Source organism: Myotis daubentonii, chromosome Y, assembly GCF_963259705.1.
Source record: "Myotis daubentonii chromosome Y, mMyoDau2.1, whole genome shotgun sequence".
In the NCBI taxonomy this organism is placed as follows: Eukaryota; Metazoa; Chordata; class Mammalia; order Chiroptera; family Vespertilionidae; genus Myotis; species Myotis daubentonii.
This window is the reverse complement of record NC_081862.1, coordinates 155,141-176,150: the sequence shown is the minus strand read 5'-3', so window position 1 is coordinate 176,150 and position 21,010 is coordinate 155,141. Positions and strand designations below refer to the sequence as shown.

Genomic DNA, 21,010 nt, shown 5'->3' with positions numbered 1-21,010 from the left:
CTTTTATTATATAGGATAATATATAGAGAGATTATGTCAATCCTGTATGTAAGAAGACCAAAAGGAGAGAAAATGTACCTGGTTATTGGAATAATGTTTATGATTACAATAAGGCATTTAAAAAAAAATCAACATAAGGCAACTTGGCTTATACAGCCATGAATACTTACATCTTTACTTAACTATCAATAATAAATATATTTTCTGACAAAGACTGGCATTGCAAAAGCAAAGAAAGAATTGCCACAGCCACCTGTCTTTTAGCAACCAACCTTCTCATCAATCAGTAGCCACCAACATTGAGGCAAAACCCTCCACTAGGAAACAGATTACAACTGGCTGAAGCCTCACATGATGTTAAATGTTTTTTAGCAATAAAGTATTTTAAATTAAGAGCAGTACATTGTGCATGTGTGTGTGTTTGTTTAGACATATGCTGTTATTTCACACTCAGCAGACTACAGTATAGTGTAAATGTAACTTTATATGAACTGAGAAAATGAAATATTCATGTGACTTTTACTAAAATATTTACTTTATTGCAATGGTCTGGAACCGCTCCTCCAATATCTCCAAGGACATATATATCAATATGCCTGCAGCATGCTTATCTAGAACAGTGGTTCTCAACCTTCCCAATGCCGTGACATTTTAATACAGTTCCTCATGTTGTGGTGACCCCCAATTTCATCATTACAAGTTGAACATAATTTGATTAATCACAAAAACAATATGTAATTATATATGTGTTTTCCGATGGTCTTAGGTGACCCCTGTGAAAGGGTCGTTCGACCCCCAAAGGGGTCACAACCCACACGTTGAGAACGGCTGATCTAGAAGAATCCATTGTAATAGATTAACAGTATAGAAAAGTAACTTGCATTATATAGAGCAAACTGTCAAAATGTCTATTCTTATTAAAGTAATGATAACTCATTACTTCAGATTTAACTGTATAGCCATACAGATGCTTCTAAACCTAAGATGGATGGGGTTACATCTCACTATGCCAATGATAGGTTGAAAATATCATTAAGTTGAAAATGCACTTAATACACCTAATCTACCAACCATCATAGCCTAGCCTACCCTACCTTAAATGTGGATAAAACACCTATTGATCTACAACTGGGCAATTATCTTGACTTTAATTTCAAGAGTCAAGATAATTGCCCAACCTTGCTTTTCTTCTCACCAGAGACATACATGGGTGTTTTTAAGGCATTAAGGATAAGCACAAACATAAAATGTAGTATTTCAAAACATGCTGACAACACGGAAAGGTCTTTACCCTCATGAACATGTGGTTGAGAGAAGCTGTGAGTCACTGCCCCTGCCAAGCATCACGAGTGAATATAGTACAGCATATCAGTAGCCCAGGGAAATAATCAATATTCAAAAATTGAAGTGAGGTTTCTACTGAATGCGTATCGCTTTTATTTTCCTTTACATTTTTATAAATTATTGAAAGAGAGAGAAACATCCATTGGGAATGGAACCCATAACTCTGGTGAATTGGGATAATTCTCCAACCAACTGAGCTACCAGGCAAGGCCATATACTTATTTGTTTGTTTGTTAATCCTCACCTAAGGATATTTTTCCATTGACTTTTTAAAGAGAGTGGACAGAATGAGAGAAAAAGAACGAGAGAGGAACATCGATGTGAGAGAGACACATTGACTGGTTGCGTCATGCACGCATCCCAACTGGTGCTGCTGACTGAATATGCAACCCAGATACATGCCATGTCCTTCATTAGGAATCAAAACCCACAACCCCTTGGGTATGTAGACTGACACTCTAACCATTGAGAAATGCCAGCAAGGCTAGTACTGCTTCTTTTATGACCATAAATTTGAAAAACGCTACTGCTGAACATTCACTTACGTTGGGGACCAGATGCATTATCAACAATACTTAAATTAAAAGGTAATAAAATAAAATTAATACAGTACAGGTACAAAGACCACAAAATGTATTAGGAAAAATTATCTGAAAGAGAAAAAACTGAAAATGTTATTTTGGAATGGAACAGTTCATATGAAGTTTCAATTGAGAATTATCATTTGCAACACCCATTAAACATATAAAATTCTGCTTGGTAATTAATTAAAGATAAGATCATATAATTAAACAGAGGCCAGGTATAAAAATCAAATTTTTGAGAATAAATTATATTCTCTGATGGGGAAAAAGAATTAACAAAGACAAAACTCAGTCCCCACCAATTAGAAGGATTTTAAACAAAAGAAATGGAACTAAAAGAGCTTGAAACAAGTGAGCATAGTATCCAGACACTTTCATATAAATTAGAGATTCTTGCTCTTAGAGGGGCCCCTCAGCCTGGCCTGCACCCTCTCACAGTCTGGGAGCCCTCAGGGATGTCCAACTGACGGCTTAAGCCTGTGCCCTGCGAGGAGTGGACCTAGGACGGCAGTCGCCATCCTTAGGCAGTCGCCATCCTTAGCGCTGCCAAGATGGGAGAGGGGCCAATCGGGCGGGAATAGCCAGGGGGAGGGGCTGGAAAAGACCCACTGAGCTGGAGCTGAACATGGGCCCCAGGCTTCCTAGGGAGGACGATCTCAGCAAAGAAACAGAAACCACCAGAAGACTCTACAAACAGGCCCTAAGCTCCCTTTGGCCAGGAGGACTGAGCTGGTGTCTCTGTGTGTGCATTAGACACAGCCCAGCACTTGCATATTGCATCAAAAAAACGTGTTCCCCTTCTTCTCTTTGAGTCCTTACAACAAATACAGGCCGATTGGAAGACGTAAGCCCCAGTAGCAGAGCCAGGCCCACAATCACCCGAAATTTAGGCCTAAGACAAATGGGTAGCAATCTCCATGGAACAGAACACAGTTTTAGAGTCTTCTCAGTCTCGCTTGTGTGGATGGGACCAAAGCCCAGTGCCCAAGACTGGCGCCACATTGGGAGGGTCATAGCAGGAAGAGGGACGCCATGACCTGCCAGCCTTGGTGACAATTATCTCGGTGCCCAGCTGATTGAATTTGTCCTACAGAGCCTTCATCTCAAGCAACACGCTCACACTGGCCACCTTTGTGTTCTTCTTTACCAGTGTCTTGGCAGTGGCTGCGAAACTGGCCCCGAGGCCCTCTGGCTCAGTAGCAGTGCTGGTGGCGGCCCCTGCGGCTGGCATGTCATAGCAACTGGTCGTTGCACCGTAATGGTCGCTGGACTTTTATTATGTGCATGGGTGGGGCCAATCGGGGCTGGCCAGCCAGCCAGCGGGCCAGGGGGAAGGGACCGCAGGAGGTTGGCCAGCTACGGGAAGTTGGCTGTGGGAGTGCACTGATGGTCAAAACAATCGCTTAGGCTTTTACATCTACAGATAACAAACACTGTATTACTGTTCAGTTAATCTTTTCTCCACTAATTTTTTTAGAATATATTTTTATTGATTTCAGAGATGAAGGGAGAGGGAGATGGAAACATCAATAATGAGAGTCATTAATCTGCCTCCTGCACGCCCCCTACAGGTTATCAAGCCCAAATCCTGGGCATGTGCCCTTTACCGGAATCAAACCCAGGACCCTTCAGTCCACAGTCCGACACTATATCCACTGAGCCAAACCAGCTAGGGCTCTCCACTCATTTTTTATTACACATTCTAACTTTGATATGTTTCCAAAGAAAACACATCAAGGTGCAATTACAAAATAAAGCAAACATATTATGAAAAAATTATACCATATTTATTTTCTGCTGAAAGACATGCTAACATCTTTGAAAGACTAATATAAAAAAAAAACTAAGATGGCGGCATAGATAAACACCGGGAAATTGTCGCCTCCCACAACAATTGAAAAATACCGCAAAGGACAGAGCGGACATCATCCAGAAAAACAGGAAGGCTGGCTGAGTGTAAATTCTACAACTAGAAGGAAAGAAAAGCACACGGAGAGCCAGAGGAGCTGCAGAGGTGAAGTGCAGAGGTACGGTGGCTTGTGCGCGCGCAGCGCGGAAAGAGGGTGGCACCTGAGAACGCAGCTGCCTTTTTGAATCACAAGCTCCCGACTGCTCTGAACTCCGGTTCCGGGAAGTCTCTGGGGACCCAGGACTCATACGGGAAGCTGGACTGTCGGGCAGTGGGCGAACTTGAGGGCAGCTTTCCCTCAGAGGTGCTTGCAGCAACTATCAGGTCACTGAGACTCGCGACTCCTTAGGGCTGGGTGGAGAATCAGCCATAGCTCTTTGCTCTGCCCTTTGATTCCCTGAGACCCCGCCCCACCCAGGCTGCGGCAGAGGCTTTTGCATGTGAAGCGGAGCCAGGCAGACCCGGAACTTCCAAGAGAAGACCCAAGGCCCCGCAGTGGCTTGCATTGCTTCACAGCTGAGCCTCTTCGTGGCTCCTGCTGTGTGGCCTCAGGCAGAGGCTGAATCAGCATCTCCTTAGATCCAGGAGCCGCTGTACCCAGTGGTCAGAGGGGGACCATCCAGATTGCAACTCCTCAGATTCATAAGGGACACACTCAGGGAGCAGACTCAGTGAGCACCAAAGCCCCACTGAAGCAAGTCTTGCCCCAGAAGGGTGTCTTCAACACAGACGTTCTCCCACTTCAGACACAGCTGATTCTCACAGCCAATTGGCCTGGAGGTCAATTCCTCCCAGTGATCCTACAACAACCAAGGCACCAAGAGTGCACCAAGAGTGTCCACCTCAGGTAACTGGGGAGGCTGAGCCACTGGGCCCTACAGGACACCTGGCGCGCAGGGCCACTCTATCAACACAGGGAAGCAGCCAAAATGCGGAGACAAAGAAAAAGGTCACAAATGGCAGAAACGGAGGAAAGCAAACAACTGGATATAGAGTTCAAGGCCACGTTTATAAGGTTTTTCAAGAATTTTATGGAAACCGCCGATAAATTTAATGAATCCCTCAAGGAGTATAGTGAGACCATGGAGGACATGAAAAAGGACCAACTAGAAATTAAGCATACACTGACTGAAATAAAGAATAATTTACAGAGATCCAACAGCAGACACGAGGATCCCAAGAATCAAGTCAAAGATTTGAAATACAAAGAAACAAAAAAGACCCAACCGAAAAATAAAAAAGAAAAGAGATTCCAAAAATATGAAGATAGTGTAAGGAACCTCTGGGACAACTTCAAGCGTACCAGCATCAGAATTATAGGGGTACCAGAAGGAGAGAGAGGGCAAGATATTGAAAACCTTTTTGAAGAAATAATGACAGAAAACTTCCCCTACCTGGTGAAAGAAATGGACTTACAAGTCCAGGAAGCGCAGAGAACCCCAAACAAAAGGAATCCAAAGAGGACCACACCAAGACACATCATAATTAAAATGCCAAGAGCAAAAGATAAAGAGAGAATCTTAAAAGCAGCAAGAGAAAGACAGTCAGTTACCTACAAGGGAGTACCCATACGACTGTCAGCTGATTTCTCAACAGAAACCATGCAGGCCAGAAGAGAGTGGCAAGAAATATTCAAAGTGATGAATAGCAAGAACCTGCAACCAAGATTACTTTATCCAGCAAAGCTATCATTCAGAATAGAAGGTCAGATAAAGAGCTTCACGGATAAGAAAAAGCTAAAGGAGTTCATCACCACCAAACCAGCATTATATGAAATGCTGAAAGGTATTCTTTAAGAAGAGGAAGAAGAAAAAGGAACTCTTACCATTTGCCACAGCATGGATGGAACTGGAGAGCGGATAAATACCACAGGATCTCACTCATTTGTGGAATATAATGAACAACATAAACTGATGAACAAGGACTGATCCAGAGACGGAGAGGCATTGATTGGACTGTCGGGCCTTGGAGGGAAGGTAGGGGAGGGTGGGGGCAAGGGGGAAAGATCAACCAAAGGACTTATATGCAAGCATATAGGCCTAACCAATGGACACGGACAACGGGGGGGTGAGGGGATGAGCGGGGGGGGGGGGGGGGGGGGGGGGGAGACTAATATAACACAGTGTGAAGGGATTAAAATCTACAAGATGCCATCACTGTACTTCTTTTCTTCAAATCTACTAATATTCCTTATCACAGTTTTAAAAAGGTTGCTCTAAACTTAAAAAGTACCTAGCCAGTTTGGTTCAGTGGGTAAAGTGTCCACCTGCGGACAAAGGTTCCTGGGTTCGATTCCGGTCAAGGGCATAAGCCCAAGTTAATGGCTCAATCTCCAGTAGGAGGCATACAGGAAGCGGCCAATCAATGATTCTCTCATTGATGTTTCTATATCTCTTTCCCTCTCCCTTCCTCTCTGAAATCAATAAAAATATATTTTTTCAAAAAGAAAGAAAACTGACAAATCCGATCCCATTCTCTGCACCAGTTGCAATTAACCTTGGATTTATTCAACTACAATTACATTTATTCCTCAACTACTCTCATACTACATGATCTAAATTATTACAGTTTACTTGCAATGGTTTTATATTCTTGAATATCTGTGTGCCATCAGTATCATCTATACTAATAAAAGGGTAATACGCTAATTAGACCGGACGTCTTCCAGACAAAGCCATGGTGGCAGGGCCAAGGCACAGGGAGTTAGGGGCAATCAGGCTGGCAGGGGAGAGCAGTTAGGAGGATCAGGCCAGCAGTTAGGGGGATCAGACCAGCAGGGGAAAGTAGTTAGAGGGATCAGGCTGGCAGTAGAGAGCAGTTAGGGGGATCAGGCCAGCAGTTAGGGGATCAGGCCGGCCGGGGAAAGTAGTTAGAGAGATCAGGCTGGCAGTGGAGACCAGTTAGGGGGATCAGGCCAGCAGCGGAAAGCAGTTATGGCAATCAGGCAGGCAGGCAGAGGCGGTTAGGGCGATCAGGCAGGCAGGGGAGCAGTTGGGAGCCAGCAGTCCTGGATTGCGAGAGGGGTGTCCCAAATTGGAGAGGGTGCAGGCCGGGCCTCTGGTTCCTTTACAAAGCCATAAAATACAGAGACTGTTTAAGGATTTTAATACTTTAAAACTCTAAAAAGAACTAAGGCACTGAAGGAGTACAGAGTGCACAACAGGATTAACTCATGGTCTGTCCAAACCCTACATATTAAAGAAAGGTCTGGCCCTGGATCAATAAATTCTTCAATTATCCTGTCTTACAAGTGTGCTACTGTATAGAACCGTGGGTCATCAGGAAAACTTATACTGACAATATTACTTACGGTGGGACCCAAGGCTATATGGTATCAGTCTGACCTTTAGAGGGGCTGGTAACTAAGATAAATCAAATAGTGTTCCATGTCTACATTAACTATCTCAATATTATACACATTTATATTTCTATTGGAAGGAAAAAACAAACACACGGAAATCCAAGATGAGCATAGAGTAGGTAAAAGTTATACTCACCTATTCCGATGAGCACATCAAAATTACAACTAAATTATGGAACAGTCAACCTGGATAACTATTTGAAGAACTGCAGAACAAAGTCATAAAACTAAGGCTATACAGAAGAAAACACATCAAAACTGGTAGCAAGGGACAAGACTCAAAAGCCTGGCCCTCACCCATGTGTGGTAGCTGAGAATCTGGAGGAATATCTCAGCTGAACAGTACCCCCTGAGGAGTATGGGGTTTTGACCCAAGCTAGGCTCACCAGACTGGAGCACCAGTGCCAGAAGAACCACCTCACATATCTTGTTGTGACAGCAGGGATTCTGTCAGCCTGGGTATCCTGGAGTCTGCTAAGAAGCCCAGGCTCCCCCTTGAAAGGTCAACACATAAAATTTTCCTTGAGAGCACTCAGTCTAGGATCCAGCAAAGGGGCTGTAACTTGGAAGGTGCCAGAGTCACACAGAGAGATTGAGTTGAGTGGCTTCGGGAAAGGATTAGAGGGACAGCCACCACTATCCCTGTGCTGAGTCCCTGTCCCAAACTGCCTACAACCGTGGTCGGCAAACCCTGGCTCGTGAGCCACATCGGCTCTTTGGCCCCTTGTGTGTGGTTCTTCCACAAAATACTATGTGCGGTCACACACATACAGTGCGATTAACTTCATGGCCCATGCGCAGAAGTCGGTATTTTGTGGAAGAGCCGGTATTTTGTGGAAGAGCCACACTCAAGGGTCCAAAGAGCCGCATGTGGCTCGCGAGCCTCAGTTTGCCGACCCGCAGTTTCCTGACCACTGGCCTACACCATTGTCATTTTCCTTTGTCCATACAACATCAGCCTGGAAACATGCACTAGCCTGTCTCTGCAGAATCCCAGAGGCCCCATCTTTCCAACCTTGAATCTACTGGAGGGATCTTTTGGTGTCATCTGCTGGTATAAGTCAGCTTGAGCCCCACTGCAATCTTTCTTGAAAAACTCTAAAAACCATAGCTACTGTGTAAGAGCACTCTCTTCACTTACCAATTCTTATTATGTTTAGCACTTAATCTATTGGTCCGGACCTAACTCCCTGAAAGATAGCTGCATTGTAAAGATCTGCAATCCCCAGAATGGTGGTGGCTGGTCTTCTTGTACCTTGAGACATTTGTTGGATGTCCTCAGAGTTAGAATCTGTATTAAACTAGTGAAAACCACTTGCTGCTACTTGGTAATCCACTAGAACCTGCCTCACACAACTGCAAAACTGTCTGAGGCTATTTCAGAGGCTAAGCAAAACCAGCAGGAGGCAGCAGACCTTGTAAGTCATGAGTCTTCTGCCAACTGGCCAGAGCCTGCACAACTTCAATGTGCCCCTTGGCCTCTCCCACATACATTAAGGCCCAGCACAGGCAACTACCAATTGTTGATGACTTTGTATAGCCTAATAGGTAGCCCAGGGCTGGTTACAAGCAGCATATGACATTGACCTACCTGTACCAGTTTGCCAACCAAGAGACACCAAAATCATATACCCAGTAACTGGTTTCATAGCACATCAGAACGCCACCCTATTAACTCAACAAGTGGCACCCAAAAAAGAAGTTTATGGTAGGCAAGAGACCTTGCTTGGGCAAATTCTGCTTCATGGAATCAACTCTACGAAAGGTCTCATACACTATGCTTGGTATCAATTCTCACAGCTAGCTAGCCTGAGAGGTAAACGCACCCACAATGACTTAAAAGGAATCAAGTCTCAACTACAACAGGAGGGCTCATATAACCCACACAAGAGATACTTAAATGTATAGGGATCGATCGGGTCATGAGGAAAAGTGAACCACTGAGCCCTACTGAACACCGACTTTTTAAAACCAGCTACTACTGGGACACACAGAAGATCTACATAACATAAAAAAAAACAAATACAAAGAGACAGACAAAATGGAGACAAACAGAAACATACCCCAAATAAAAGATCACAAGAAATTTACAGAAAAATAATAATAAAATGGAGGCAGTCTACTAGGGAGTGGCGCTGCAACCTCCCCATCGACCCTGCCTTGAGTGTGACAGGGGGCGGTGCCCCAATCCCCCAATTGGCCCTACCCTGAGCGTGACTGAGGGTGGCATCACAACCTCCCAATATACCCTGCTCTGTGCATGACAGGGGGCGGCGCCCCAACTCCCCAATCGGCCCTGCTCTGAGCCCGACCAGGGGCTGCACCTGGGATTAGGCCTGCCCTCTACCACCCGGGAGCAGGCCTAAGCCAGCAGGGCGTCATCTCCCAAGGGGTCCCAGACTGTGAGAGGGCACAGGCCCGGCTGAGGGGTCCCCCCTCCCCCCAGTGCACAAATTTTTGTGTACTGGCCTCTATCCTATATAATAAAAGGGTAATATGCAAATTGACCCTAACAGCAGAACGACTGGAAATGACTGGTCACTATGATGCACACTGACCACAAGGGAGCAGACAGACACTCAAAGCAGGAGCTGCCCCCTTGGTGGTCAGTGCGCTCCCACAGGGGGAGCTCTCCTCAGCCAAAAGCCAGGCTGACAGCTGCCAGTATAGCGGTGGTGGTGGGAGCCTCTCCCGCCTCCTCAGCAGCACTAAGGATGTCCGACTCCAGCTTAGGCCTGCTCCCCGCTGGCAAGTGGACATCCTCCAAGGGCTCCCAGGCTGCTAGAGGGATGTCTGACTGTCAGCTTAGGCCCAGTCCCCACTGGGAGCGGGCCTAAGCCAGCAGGCAGTCATCCCCCGAGTGGTGCCAGATTGGGAGAGGGCACAGGCAGGGCTGAGGGACCCCCGTGAGTGCACAAATTTTTGTGCTCCAGGCCTCTAGTAATAATAATCCTATATAATAAAGAGGTAATATTGACCACCATGCCCTCACACAAAATGATCAACCCCATGTGGTCACAAGATGACTGCCCCCATGTTGACACAAGATGGTCACCACAAGATGGCCAGCAGGGGACGGCAGTTGTGGGCAATCAGGCCAACAGGCGAGGGTAGTTATGGGTGACCAGGCCTGCAGGGGAGGGCAGTTGGGGGCAATCGGGCCAGCAGGGGAGCAGTTAGGCATCAATCAGGCTGGCAGGGGAGTGGTTAGGGGGTAATCAGGCTGGCAGGCAGAAGTGGTTAGGGGCAATCAGGCAGGCAGGCAAGCGAGTGGTTGGGAGCCAGAAGTCCTGGATTGTGAGAGAGATCGAGCCTAAACCGGCAGTCACATTTCCCCCGAAGGGTCCCCAATTGGAGAAGGTGCAGGCTGGGCTGAGGGACACCACCCCCCAGTGCACACTGGGCCTCTAGTAATAATAATAATAAACAGATACAAATGAAGAATGTAACTTCAGAGATGAAGAATAAATAGTACTGGAGGGAAACAATGACAGACTAGATAAAGCACATAATTGAGTCAGAGATCTGGAAGACAAGGTGGCATAAACACCTACTCAAAACAGGAAAAAAAATGTTAATCAAGTATAGTTTAAGGGGCATCTGGTACATCAAGTGGTGACAACATTTGCATCATAGGAGTAACTGGAAGGAAAAGAGAAGTTGAGAAGCTACTTGAAAATAATTACTGAAAAACTCATATTATGGTGAAGTAGAAAGGGTCTCAAAAAGTTAAAGCCCCAAACCCCCAAACCAATACACTTAATTAAAATGGTAAAGTTTAAAGACAAAATAAGAGCCCTGTCCGGTATGGATCAGTTGGTTGGAGTGTTGTTCAATGCACCAAAGGATGGCAGGTTCTATTCGCAGGGGAAGCACATGTGAAAGGCAGCTGACCAATGTTTCTCTCCCTTCCTCTATTTAAAAAAGCAATAAAAAATAAAATAAAAGTTTAAGTAAGATTTTTAAAAGCAGCAAAACAAAGAGTTACCTAGAAAGGAATTCCCATAAAACTGTCAGCTGATTTCTCAACAGAAACTTTCCAGGCAGAAAAGATTTGCATGAAATATTCAAAGTGATAAAAAGCAATAACCTACAAATCAAGACTACTCTCTAACCAGCAAGGCTGTCATTTAAAATTTAAGGAGAAATGAAGCTCATCACCAACAAAACAATATAATAAGAAATGTTAAAGAAAACTAAAAAGCAAGGAGAAAAAGCCATAATTTTAAAGAATGAAATGGCAATAAATATGTACCTATCAATAATCACTTTTTAAAATCCTTACCCAAGGATATGTTTTCACTGATTTTTAGAGAGAGGGAGAGAAACATCAATGTGAGAGAGAAAAGTGGATCAGATGCCTCCTTTATATGCCCTAACGAGATTTGAAGCCACAACCTTTTGGTGTTTGTGACAATGCTCCAACCAACTGAGCCACCGGCCAGGGCTCAATATCCCTTTATTTTTTTAATTCTCACTCAAGGCTATTTTCCCACTGATTTTTATAGAGAGTGAAAGAGAGAGAGAAAGACAGAAATATCAATGTGAAAGAAACATATCATTAGTTGCCTCCTGCAAGTGTGCTGACCAGGGTCTAGGCCAGGGGAGGAGTCTACAACCCAACCAAAGTACGAGCCCTTGACTGAAATCCAACCCCGGACCCTTCAGTCCACAGGCAAAAGCTCTATCCACTAAGCAAAACTGACGAGGGCTCAATAATATCTTTAAATATAAATGACTACATGCCCAAATCAAAAAACATAGGATAGCTGAAAGAAAACAAAACCCATAATGGTATATGTGCTATCTACCAGAGACCCACCCAGGTCAAAAGAAACATACAGCTTGGCCAGTGTGGCTTATTAGCTGAATATTGAACAAGGAGATCACAGTTACATTCCCTGTTGGGGTAGATTCTAGGATTACAGGATCAATCCCCAGTGTGGGGAGTGCAGGAGGCAGCCGATCAATGGTTATCATCATTGATGTTTCTATTTCTTTATCCCTCTTCCTTCCTCTCTCTAAAAATAAATACATATGTGCATATATAAACATATATAAAATATACACATGCATTAAAATTTTTTAAAAAAATAAAGAAAATACTCATAAGTGGAAGCAAATACCATGTTCATAGATAGGAATAATAACTTTAAAATGTCTACACTACCCAAAGCAATCTACCAACTCAATGCAATTTCTATTAAAATACTAATGGTGCATTTCACAGCACTAGGACCAATAATCCAAAAATTTATATAGAACCACCGAAGACTAGTAGTCACAGCAATCATGAGAAAGAATAACGAAGTTGGAATAATCACAATATCTGATATTCAATTATACTACAAGACTATAGAAATCAAATTTTAAATGTAAGAACTGAAACCAGCCCTAACCGGTTTGGCTCAGTGGATAGAGCGTCAGCCTGCGGACTGAAAGGTCCCAGGTTCAATTCCAGTCAAGGGCATGTACCTTGGTTGCGGGCATATCCCCAGTAGGAGGTGTGCAGGAGGCAGCTGATCAATATTTCTCTCTCATCAATGTTTCTAACTCTCTATCCTTCTCCCTTCCTCTCTGTAAAAAATCAATAAAATATATTTTAAAAAAAAAAAAAAGCCCTGGCCGGTTTGGCTCACTGGATAGAGCGTCGGCCTGGGGACTGGAGAGTCCCGGGTTCGATTCCGGTCAAGGGCATGTACCTTGGTTGTGGGCACATCCCCAGTGGGGGGTGTGCAGGAGGCAGCTGATTGATGCTTCTCTCTCATCGATGTTTCTAACTCTCTATCCCTCTCTCTTCCTCTCTGTAAAAATCAATAAAATATATTTTAAAAAAATGTAATTAGACAATAGTTTAAAAAAAAAAAGAATTGATACCAGCCCTAACTGGTTTGGCTCAGTGGATAGAGTGTCGGCCTGCGGATGCAAAGGTCCCAGGTTCGATTCCGGTCAAGGGCATGTACCGTGGTTGAGGGCATATACCCAGTGCGGCATGTGCAGGAGGCAGCTGATCGATGTTTCTCTCTCATCAATGTTTCTAACTCTCTATCCCTCTCCCTTCCTCTCTGTAAAAACTCAATAAAATATATTAAAAAAAAAAAAAGAATTGAAACCATAAAGCTCCTATGGTATAGAACAGCCATTGCCAACCTTTCAGACCTCACGAACCACCAGTCAGCGACCACTGGTATAGAAAACATAAGCATTAAAATCACAGGCATTTCTCTAAGCAATTATTTTTTCTGATACATCTCCTTGGGCAAGGAAAACAAAACAGATGGGACTACATCAAACTAAAGAGTTATGCACAGCAAAGGAAACCATCAACAAAACATAAAAACAACCCACTGAGTGGATAAAGACACAACCCAAGCTTCCAGCCAGCCCTGGCCTCTGCTCAAGGAGCTGGAGAAAAAAAAAAAAAAAAGAGGGACTGGGAGCAGCCGGAGCTGAGAAGCCAAGCCTCGCTGCTGTAGCCAGACCAAAGGCCTGGGTCCCGGGTGCCAGAGGAAAACCAGTGCTGGCAGCCAGGGGAAGGAAGGCCTATTGCGCGAATCTTCGTGCAACAGGACACTAGTTCAAACTAAAAAAACAAACAATCCAATTTAAAAATGTACAGAGGATCTAAATAGAGATACCCCCAAAGAGGACATAGAGATGGCCAATCAATGTATAAAAAGATGCTCAATATCACTAAATATCAGAGAAGGGCCAGTTAAAACCACAAGGACACAGCACCTCAAATTTATCAGAATAGTTTTCATCAACAATTCAGTTTCTGGGACAAAGTGGAGAAAAGAATACTCTCCTACACTATTGGTGGGAATGCTCACTGGTGTAGCTACTATAGAAAACAGTATGGATGGTGCCCAAAAAATTAACAAATGGGACTGCCTATAATCCAGCTATCCCAATTCTGCATATATATTCAAAATAATTTGAAAGAATACATGCACCGCTATGATCATTGCTATGTTATTTAAAACTAGGGGCCCAGTGCATGAATTTATGCACCTTGAAAGGACCTGTTGGCCACTAGGCTGTGTGGGCACAGGGGTGGATCTCGGCCCATCCTCTATGCCCCAACCTGGTTGCTACTGCTGTGGCCCCCGGTCTCCTATCTGCCGGCAGTATCGCGACTGCTGCCACCACTCCCATGCAAGGATAGCGTGGAGCATTTGGGGCTAGTGCCAGCAGCAGTTCTGGGGCCAGCAGCGGATGAGAGCAAGGCCATCACTGGCAGCAGGTGTGAGAGGCAGCTGCCGGACCCAATTGCCCCTCAGGAGCAGGGGGAGGTGGAGAAGCCCCCAGGGGCAATCAGGGCCTACAGCTGCCGCTCACACCCACTGACGGCCCCAAGTGATCATGGCTGATGCCAGGCGCCAACAGCAGGTACGAGCAGCGGCTCTGGCACTGGTAGCAGGTTCAAGTGGGACTGGCATTGGCAGCATGTGTAAGAGCAAGGCAGGATTACAGCATATAGGAACAAAAAATTTTCAGTAACCACCAAAGGCTCGTCCCAATGACAACTAGTGCCCTGCCTTGGCCTAGAGCCCCTGCTCAGCTGCTCCAGCATCCCATTACTGTCAACGCCCGCCATGTTCCGCACGCGCACGCCTTGGTGGTCAGTAACAGTCATAGTGACCAGTTGTTAGGTTGTTCCACTGTCCGATCTATTTGCATATTAAAGTTTTATATAGCTAGATTACCAACCTATGGAAGGAAGCCAGCGTCCATCAGTCGATAGTGGGTAAAGAAGTTGTGGTACATATATACAATGGAATATTACTTGCCCATTAAAAAAAACCCTACCATTTCAATAGCATTAATGAACCTAAAGCAGTGATTTTCAACCTTTTTCATCTCCCTGCACATTTAAACTAATTACTAAAACTCTGTGGCCCATCAAAAAGTACATTTTTGCAGATCTGACAAACTGGATGATTATTGTGGTGGTTGCTGTCATTTTTCATTCGATAATCTAAGAAGAAAAATGGTCAGAGAAAAAATAAATACATTTTTAAAAAATTTGCCAAAACCGGTTTGGCTCAGTGGATGGAGCGTCGGCTTGCGGACTGAAGGGTCCCACGTTCGATTCCGGTCAAGGGCATGTACCTGGGTTGCGGGCACATCCCCAGTGGGAGATATGCAGGAGGCAGCTGATCGATGTTTCTCTCTCATCGATGTTTCTAACTCTCTATCTCTCTCCCTTCCTCTCTGTAAAAAATCAATAAAATATATTTAAAAAATAAATAAATAAATAAATAAAAAATTCTTGTGGCAAAAGACTGAAAATTGCTGACCTAGAGAGTATTAGGATGAGTGGAATAAGTCAGTCAGAAAAAGACAAATACCACATAATTTCACTTACATGTGGAATCTAGGAACAAATAAATGAACACAAAAAACTGAAACACATAGAGAGAATATACAGATGCTGCCCAGAGGGGCACAGGTTTACAGGGCTGAGAAAAACAGGTGAAGGGATGGAGAAGTACAGATAGATAGTTATAAAATACTCACAGGATTTTGTAAAATAAAGCATAGAGAATATAATTAGTAATCCTATGTTAAGAAAAGCCTAATATGCAAATTGTCCCCTTAATCAGAGTTCTGCTGGGAGTTCGACCACTCGACCACTCGCTATGATGCACACTAACCACCAGGGGGCAGACACTCCAACTGATAGGTTACCTTGTTGAGGGCGCTGGTGGGCTGGACTGGAAAGTGAAGTGTAAGGTGAGAGCCATCAGGAAGCTCCCAGGGTGTGGCCCAAGTCCCAGGTGGAAGTAGTTAGGGGCGGGAGCCAGGAGGGACCAGATGGCACAGGAGGGTGCTACACGTGATCGAAGAGCCGTGGACTGCACAACCCTCCGCATCCTATGGCGTTCTCAGTGCACAATTTATAATCTTCAGAATTGCTTCATTTTCTTTTCTTTTCTTTTTTTCTTTTTTTTTTAGTTTTCCATCTTGTGACATTGCAAGGGATATTGCTCTCTGGCACCCCTTCTTCATGGGTACTTTTTTTTTTTTTAATATATTTTACTGATTTTTCACAGAGCAGAACGAGAGGGATAGAGAGTTAGAAACATCAATGAGAGAGGAACATCGATCAGCTGCCTCCTGCACACCTCCTACTGGGGATATGCCCGCAACCAAGGTACATGCCCTTGGCCGGAATCAAACCTGGGACCCTTCAGTCCGCAGGCCAACGCTCTATCCACTGAGACAAACTGGTTAGGGCAGAGCTGCTTTTTATTTGTTACGTTTCACTAACTACTCCAAGAGAGTGGGTAGGACACAGCAGAGAGGGGGGTGGGGATGTGTCAGAGAAATTGAGCCCAAAACTTGAAAGGAAGTGGAAGGCAGCGAGGGGCAGAGGGTGATAGCTGCTCAGAGGCCTAGAAAAAAATGCTGGATGGGGGGACCCTGGTACCTCTCCCACGGGACAGGCTCCATATCCTTCCATCCTCTTCCCCATTACCTGTTTCTCCAGCTCTCCTCTAAGTCCCTGCCTGGGCTTGCCCTGCAGAGCTCTGCACTGCCACCTTGCCCCGCCCACACTGCCTCACCTGCATAGCCTCACCCACCCCCACAACCCCGCCTCACTCAGCCTTTGGAAAGCTCCACATCCAGAGAAGAAAGGGGGAGGCTGCAGAAAGAATGTCGCAGGAGGACAGGGCAGAGCCCACCAAGTTAGATGGAGGGGAGAGAGGGAGAGACCCAACAGGACTGGGGACAGAGATAGACCTACTACTGGGATTGAGCCTGCAACAGCCTAGCCCAGCCCTGAAAAGGGGGCTGTGGGTGCTGGGTAATGACATCATGCAGCAACGCCCACCTTCCTCTTCCTCCCGACTAGCCTCCTTGGAGTTTCTTCAGCCCAGTAACAGACTTGCTTTATAGCCAGGTGCAAACTTTTTACACTTTAACCAAATGTCTGTGTAACCAAATGTACATTTTCCCATGCCTCATTTCACTTTATCCTCACAGAAGTCCTGGAGTAGGTAGGTAGGAGATTCAGTAGAATCCTATTTTCTTTTCAGTAGCCGGAAAACAGAGATTTAGAAAGTTGACTAGACTGTAAAGAAGTAATAAATGGTGGATGTTGAAAATGACTTCAGGTTTTTTCACTGTGCAGAATATAGTCAAACACTGCTGCAGTTAAATATTTTATCCTTTGTTCTCCCTGCATGATCTATAATAATAATCTGCTTCATTTTGATATTTACTGCTGTGTTGCTGACAATTAACTGAAAGAGAAGTTGGGGTGCTTCACTGGGCTGAAAAAAGTTTAGTTAAAACAGAAAGCAGGTCTAATTAAGCAACTTTATCTATATATATAAAGTTCTTGCAGGTGCCAATCGCACGCATATGTTTCCATCTGTCATTGTCGATCGTGAATTTGGTTAACACTTCTATAACAGAGAAAGGGCAAACAGCGATATTAAAATACAAGAAGCCCAGCACGCACAATCACGCAGTCCTGCCCTCCCTTCTCACGGGCCTCATGACACTCACAGCCCCTCCCACCCGCGCTGGTCTTTGGTCGTTATGGCGTTAGGGCCACAGGCCTTTTATAATATAGATTTCTCCTAATTAATTTCCTTTCAATGTGCATGAATTTGTGCACCAGCCCTCTAGTATTAAATAGAAAATAGGAAAAAAAAAAAAAATAGAGCCCTGGAAAGAAAGGCTTGAGTATTGCCCCTGGTTAGTAATAGTCCATATGTATTATGATTCACACATAAAGGTGGGGAAATCAGTGCTATCCACAGGACTGCAAAGGGAGAGAACTGGCGCCTTGCAAGAATAATTTTTATGGACTCTTTCTTTTGTACCTATTTCCTTTGACAATTTTGATTTGTATTCTCTTACTGTCATAAACACACACACACACACACACACACACACACACATAAAACATAAAGTAACTTAGTTCTAGGACTGACCTTAAGTTAGGGAGCTCAGTCTCTCTCTCTCTCTCTCTCTCTCTCTCTCTCTCTCTCTCTCTCTCTCTCTCACACACACACACACACACACACACACACAGGGCATGTACATACACACTGGGTACATGCACACAGTCTTTGCAATAAAGATAATGAATAACAGGCCCTGGTCGGCTTGGCTTAGTGGATAGAGTGTCGGCCTGCGGACTGAAGGGTCCCAGGTTCGATCCCAGCCAGGGGCACATGCCTGGGTTGCCGGCTTGATCCCCAGTTGGGGGTGTACAGGAGGCAGCCGATCAATGATTCTCTCATCATTGATGTCTCTATCTCTCTCTCTCCTTCTCCCTTCCTCTCTGAAATCAATAAAGAAATATATATTTTTTAAAAAAGATAATGTATAACAGATCTATATGCAAAAAAAGAACAAACATTCTACATAATCACAAATTCACAAAACCTTTTTTTTTTTTTCCAGAAAACCATATTGTTTCGAAGAGCTATGCATGTTTGCCAGGTAGGAAAGTTCTATTCCCATAAAAACCTTAGAAATTATAAAATGATAGCAAAAACACAGAAATTCTGAAAAATTAGAAGTTTTGACAAATCAAGTTTTCATCAGATTAAGGCACTTAAAATTAATGTATTATTTTTCCCAAATGTTTTTATACTTACCAACTAGCAATCTACAAGCTTTAATAAAGGATAATCTATTATTCTATCATTCTACTATAACACATGCCCCCCAACTAGAAGTGGGTAGATTTCTAATTAGACCCATAAGAAAGTAAACTTAATAATTAGGTCCCAATTACAACCTCACTAACACACATACTCTCTTCATATACTAACATATATACTTTATATGTCTCTGGTGGCCATCACATGTAGAAAAGTGTTTTACATATCAAATGAAATAAAACATTCATTGTTTCTGGGTCAGAAACTCTGGTATTCATCTTTTTAAAAACAAAAACCAAAAAAAATATAAAGCACTAAAAAGTTATTTCAGCATAGCTCAGTGATTGAGCATCGACCTATGAACCAGGAGGTCACGGTTTGATACCCAGTCAGGGAACATACCCAAGTTGCTGACTCATTCCCCAATGTGGGGTGTGCAGGAGGTTAGATCCATCAATGATTCTCTCTCATTATTGATGTTTCTCTCTTTCCCTCTAACTTTTTTTTTGAAATCAATAAAAATATGTTTTAAGTTATTTTGCAAATCTTAGCATTATATGTATAATCTACTTTGTGCCCTGAAAGCCAATCCTTTTTTTAAATCTTTTAGTTCATATCCTAAATTCTTCATTTTTATTGTTATATAAATTCCAAATTTCTCAATGCTCTTATCATTTAAATACAAACTCAAATAATACAGATATAATATATCTAGGAAATGCCCCAACCACCTACCTTTAAGCTAGAGTTATAGTCTGTGTTCACTTTGAACATAAGCCCAAGACGTAAATGAATTTCCTTGGCTCGACAAAAGCTGGGATCAACATAAAGCACCTCCTGAAATGCCTTAATTGCCCTTAAAGAATATAGACATAAGAAACTGTAAGATTCTAGTTATTTACAGGTATTTTCCTTAGTAATTCAAGAAACATTCTGGTACAACAATGTTTACAAATATAACAATTTTATTAAAACATTATGAATATTAAATGGCATTAGAAAAACTTAAGGAATGTCAGTTGAATTCAACAATATTTACAACATTTTGATTGTAAATAATCAATTTAAATTTTTCCAAAACATCTTAGAAATAGTATAGTAAGAAAGTTTATGAGGGCAAGAGAATAAAAATAATAAAACTTGGATATATACAGTTCCATAGAAATCAACTTTCAGAAGTATTACTGTAAGAGTATTATGTAAAATAGTTAGTGGCTAGTATATAATTTTTCCATGTTCAATTTCTACAAAAGAGAATAAGTTCTGGAAAAGACCATTCTTAAGTCTACAGCAATGCAGCGCCACTTTTGCCATAAATCAACGGCCCAGAATTTAGAGACTGCTGATTTGTCTACATACCTCAACCTATCAGCTTACCTTTGTCTTAATTGTATTCTGTCTTAATTGTCTTTTTAACAGGGGTTGATTACCATTAAAAATTCCAGATATACCAGACACATTTTTAATATTTCTTAGCATTTAAATTTTTTGAATTACTAATGAGCATGAAAAAAGACAAAAAGAAAAAACTTCATTTTGATGTTAAATACTGTATCCCCTAGAGATCACTTTTAGAATATTAATGTTTCAAAGTCAATTTTATTTGTACTACAAATAGATGTGCATACCATGAAGAGAAAGCACTTCAGTAAGTCATTAGTTTGTCTTATTTCTAAAACTGCATGGCTATATATACATTTACTACAAAACTGAGCATTTTTGGAAATACATAGACATCATTTAAAAATGAGTTACCTAAAAATTTATAATCATTTCTCCACAAACATCTTCACATATATTCAGAGGTTGGCAAAAGTAGGTTTAGAGTTGTAAGCACACAAAACAGTTTACTGTTGCATTATTACTCAATTGTATATCATTTATTTGAACAATTATAAATCTAATTTGTCCAAAGCTATATTTAAAGCAATTAATATTTTCAATGTAAACTGACTTAGCTCACTATTTTATTTTATTTTCTGCAATCTATAGAGGCTCATGGTTTTTATCTTAACTATGTAAAACTGCTGTAAAGTTCTTTGTTACCAGCCTAACATTGAATTTTATGCATATTTGTTCTGGCTAGCTAAAATAATTGTATCTATGTGAACAAACAACTGTAAATACTGATTAAAAAGTAGACATCATTCCACCTTCATGTAGCACAAACCACAACAAATTA

At 42.9% G+C, this 21,010-nt stretch overlaps 1 protein-coding gene across 6 annotated transcripts in view; it reads right to left on the bottom strand.

Moving 5' to 3' along the window:
* Positions 1–21,010, bottom strand: part of LOC132225560 (histone demethylase UTY-like) — a 300,626-nt gene that overhangs the window by 178,367 nt on the left and 101,249 nt on the right. For all 6 annotated transcript variants that reach the window (XR_009450969.1, XM_059680653.1, XM_059680656.1 and 3 more), the window contains one exon: positions 19,564–19,684. Coding sequence is in view for 5 of the 6 variants with exons in the window: in XM_059680653.1 (XP_059536636.1) it covers positions 19,564–19,684 (121 nt within the window). In the remaining variant the exon portion in view is untranslated. The remainder of the gene's footprint in view (positions 1–19,563; positions 19,685–21,010) is intronic.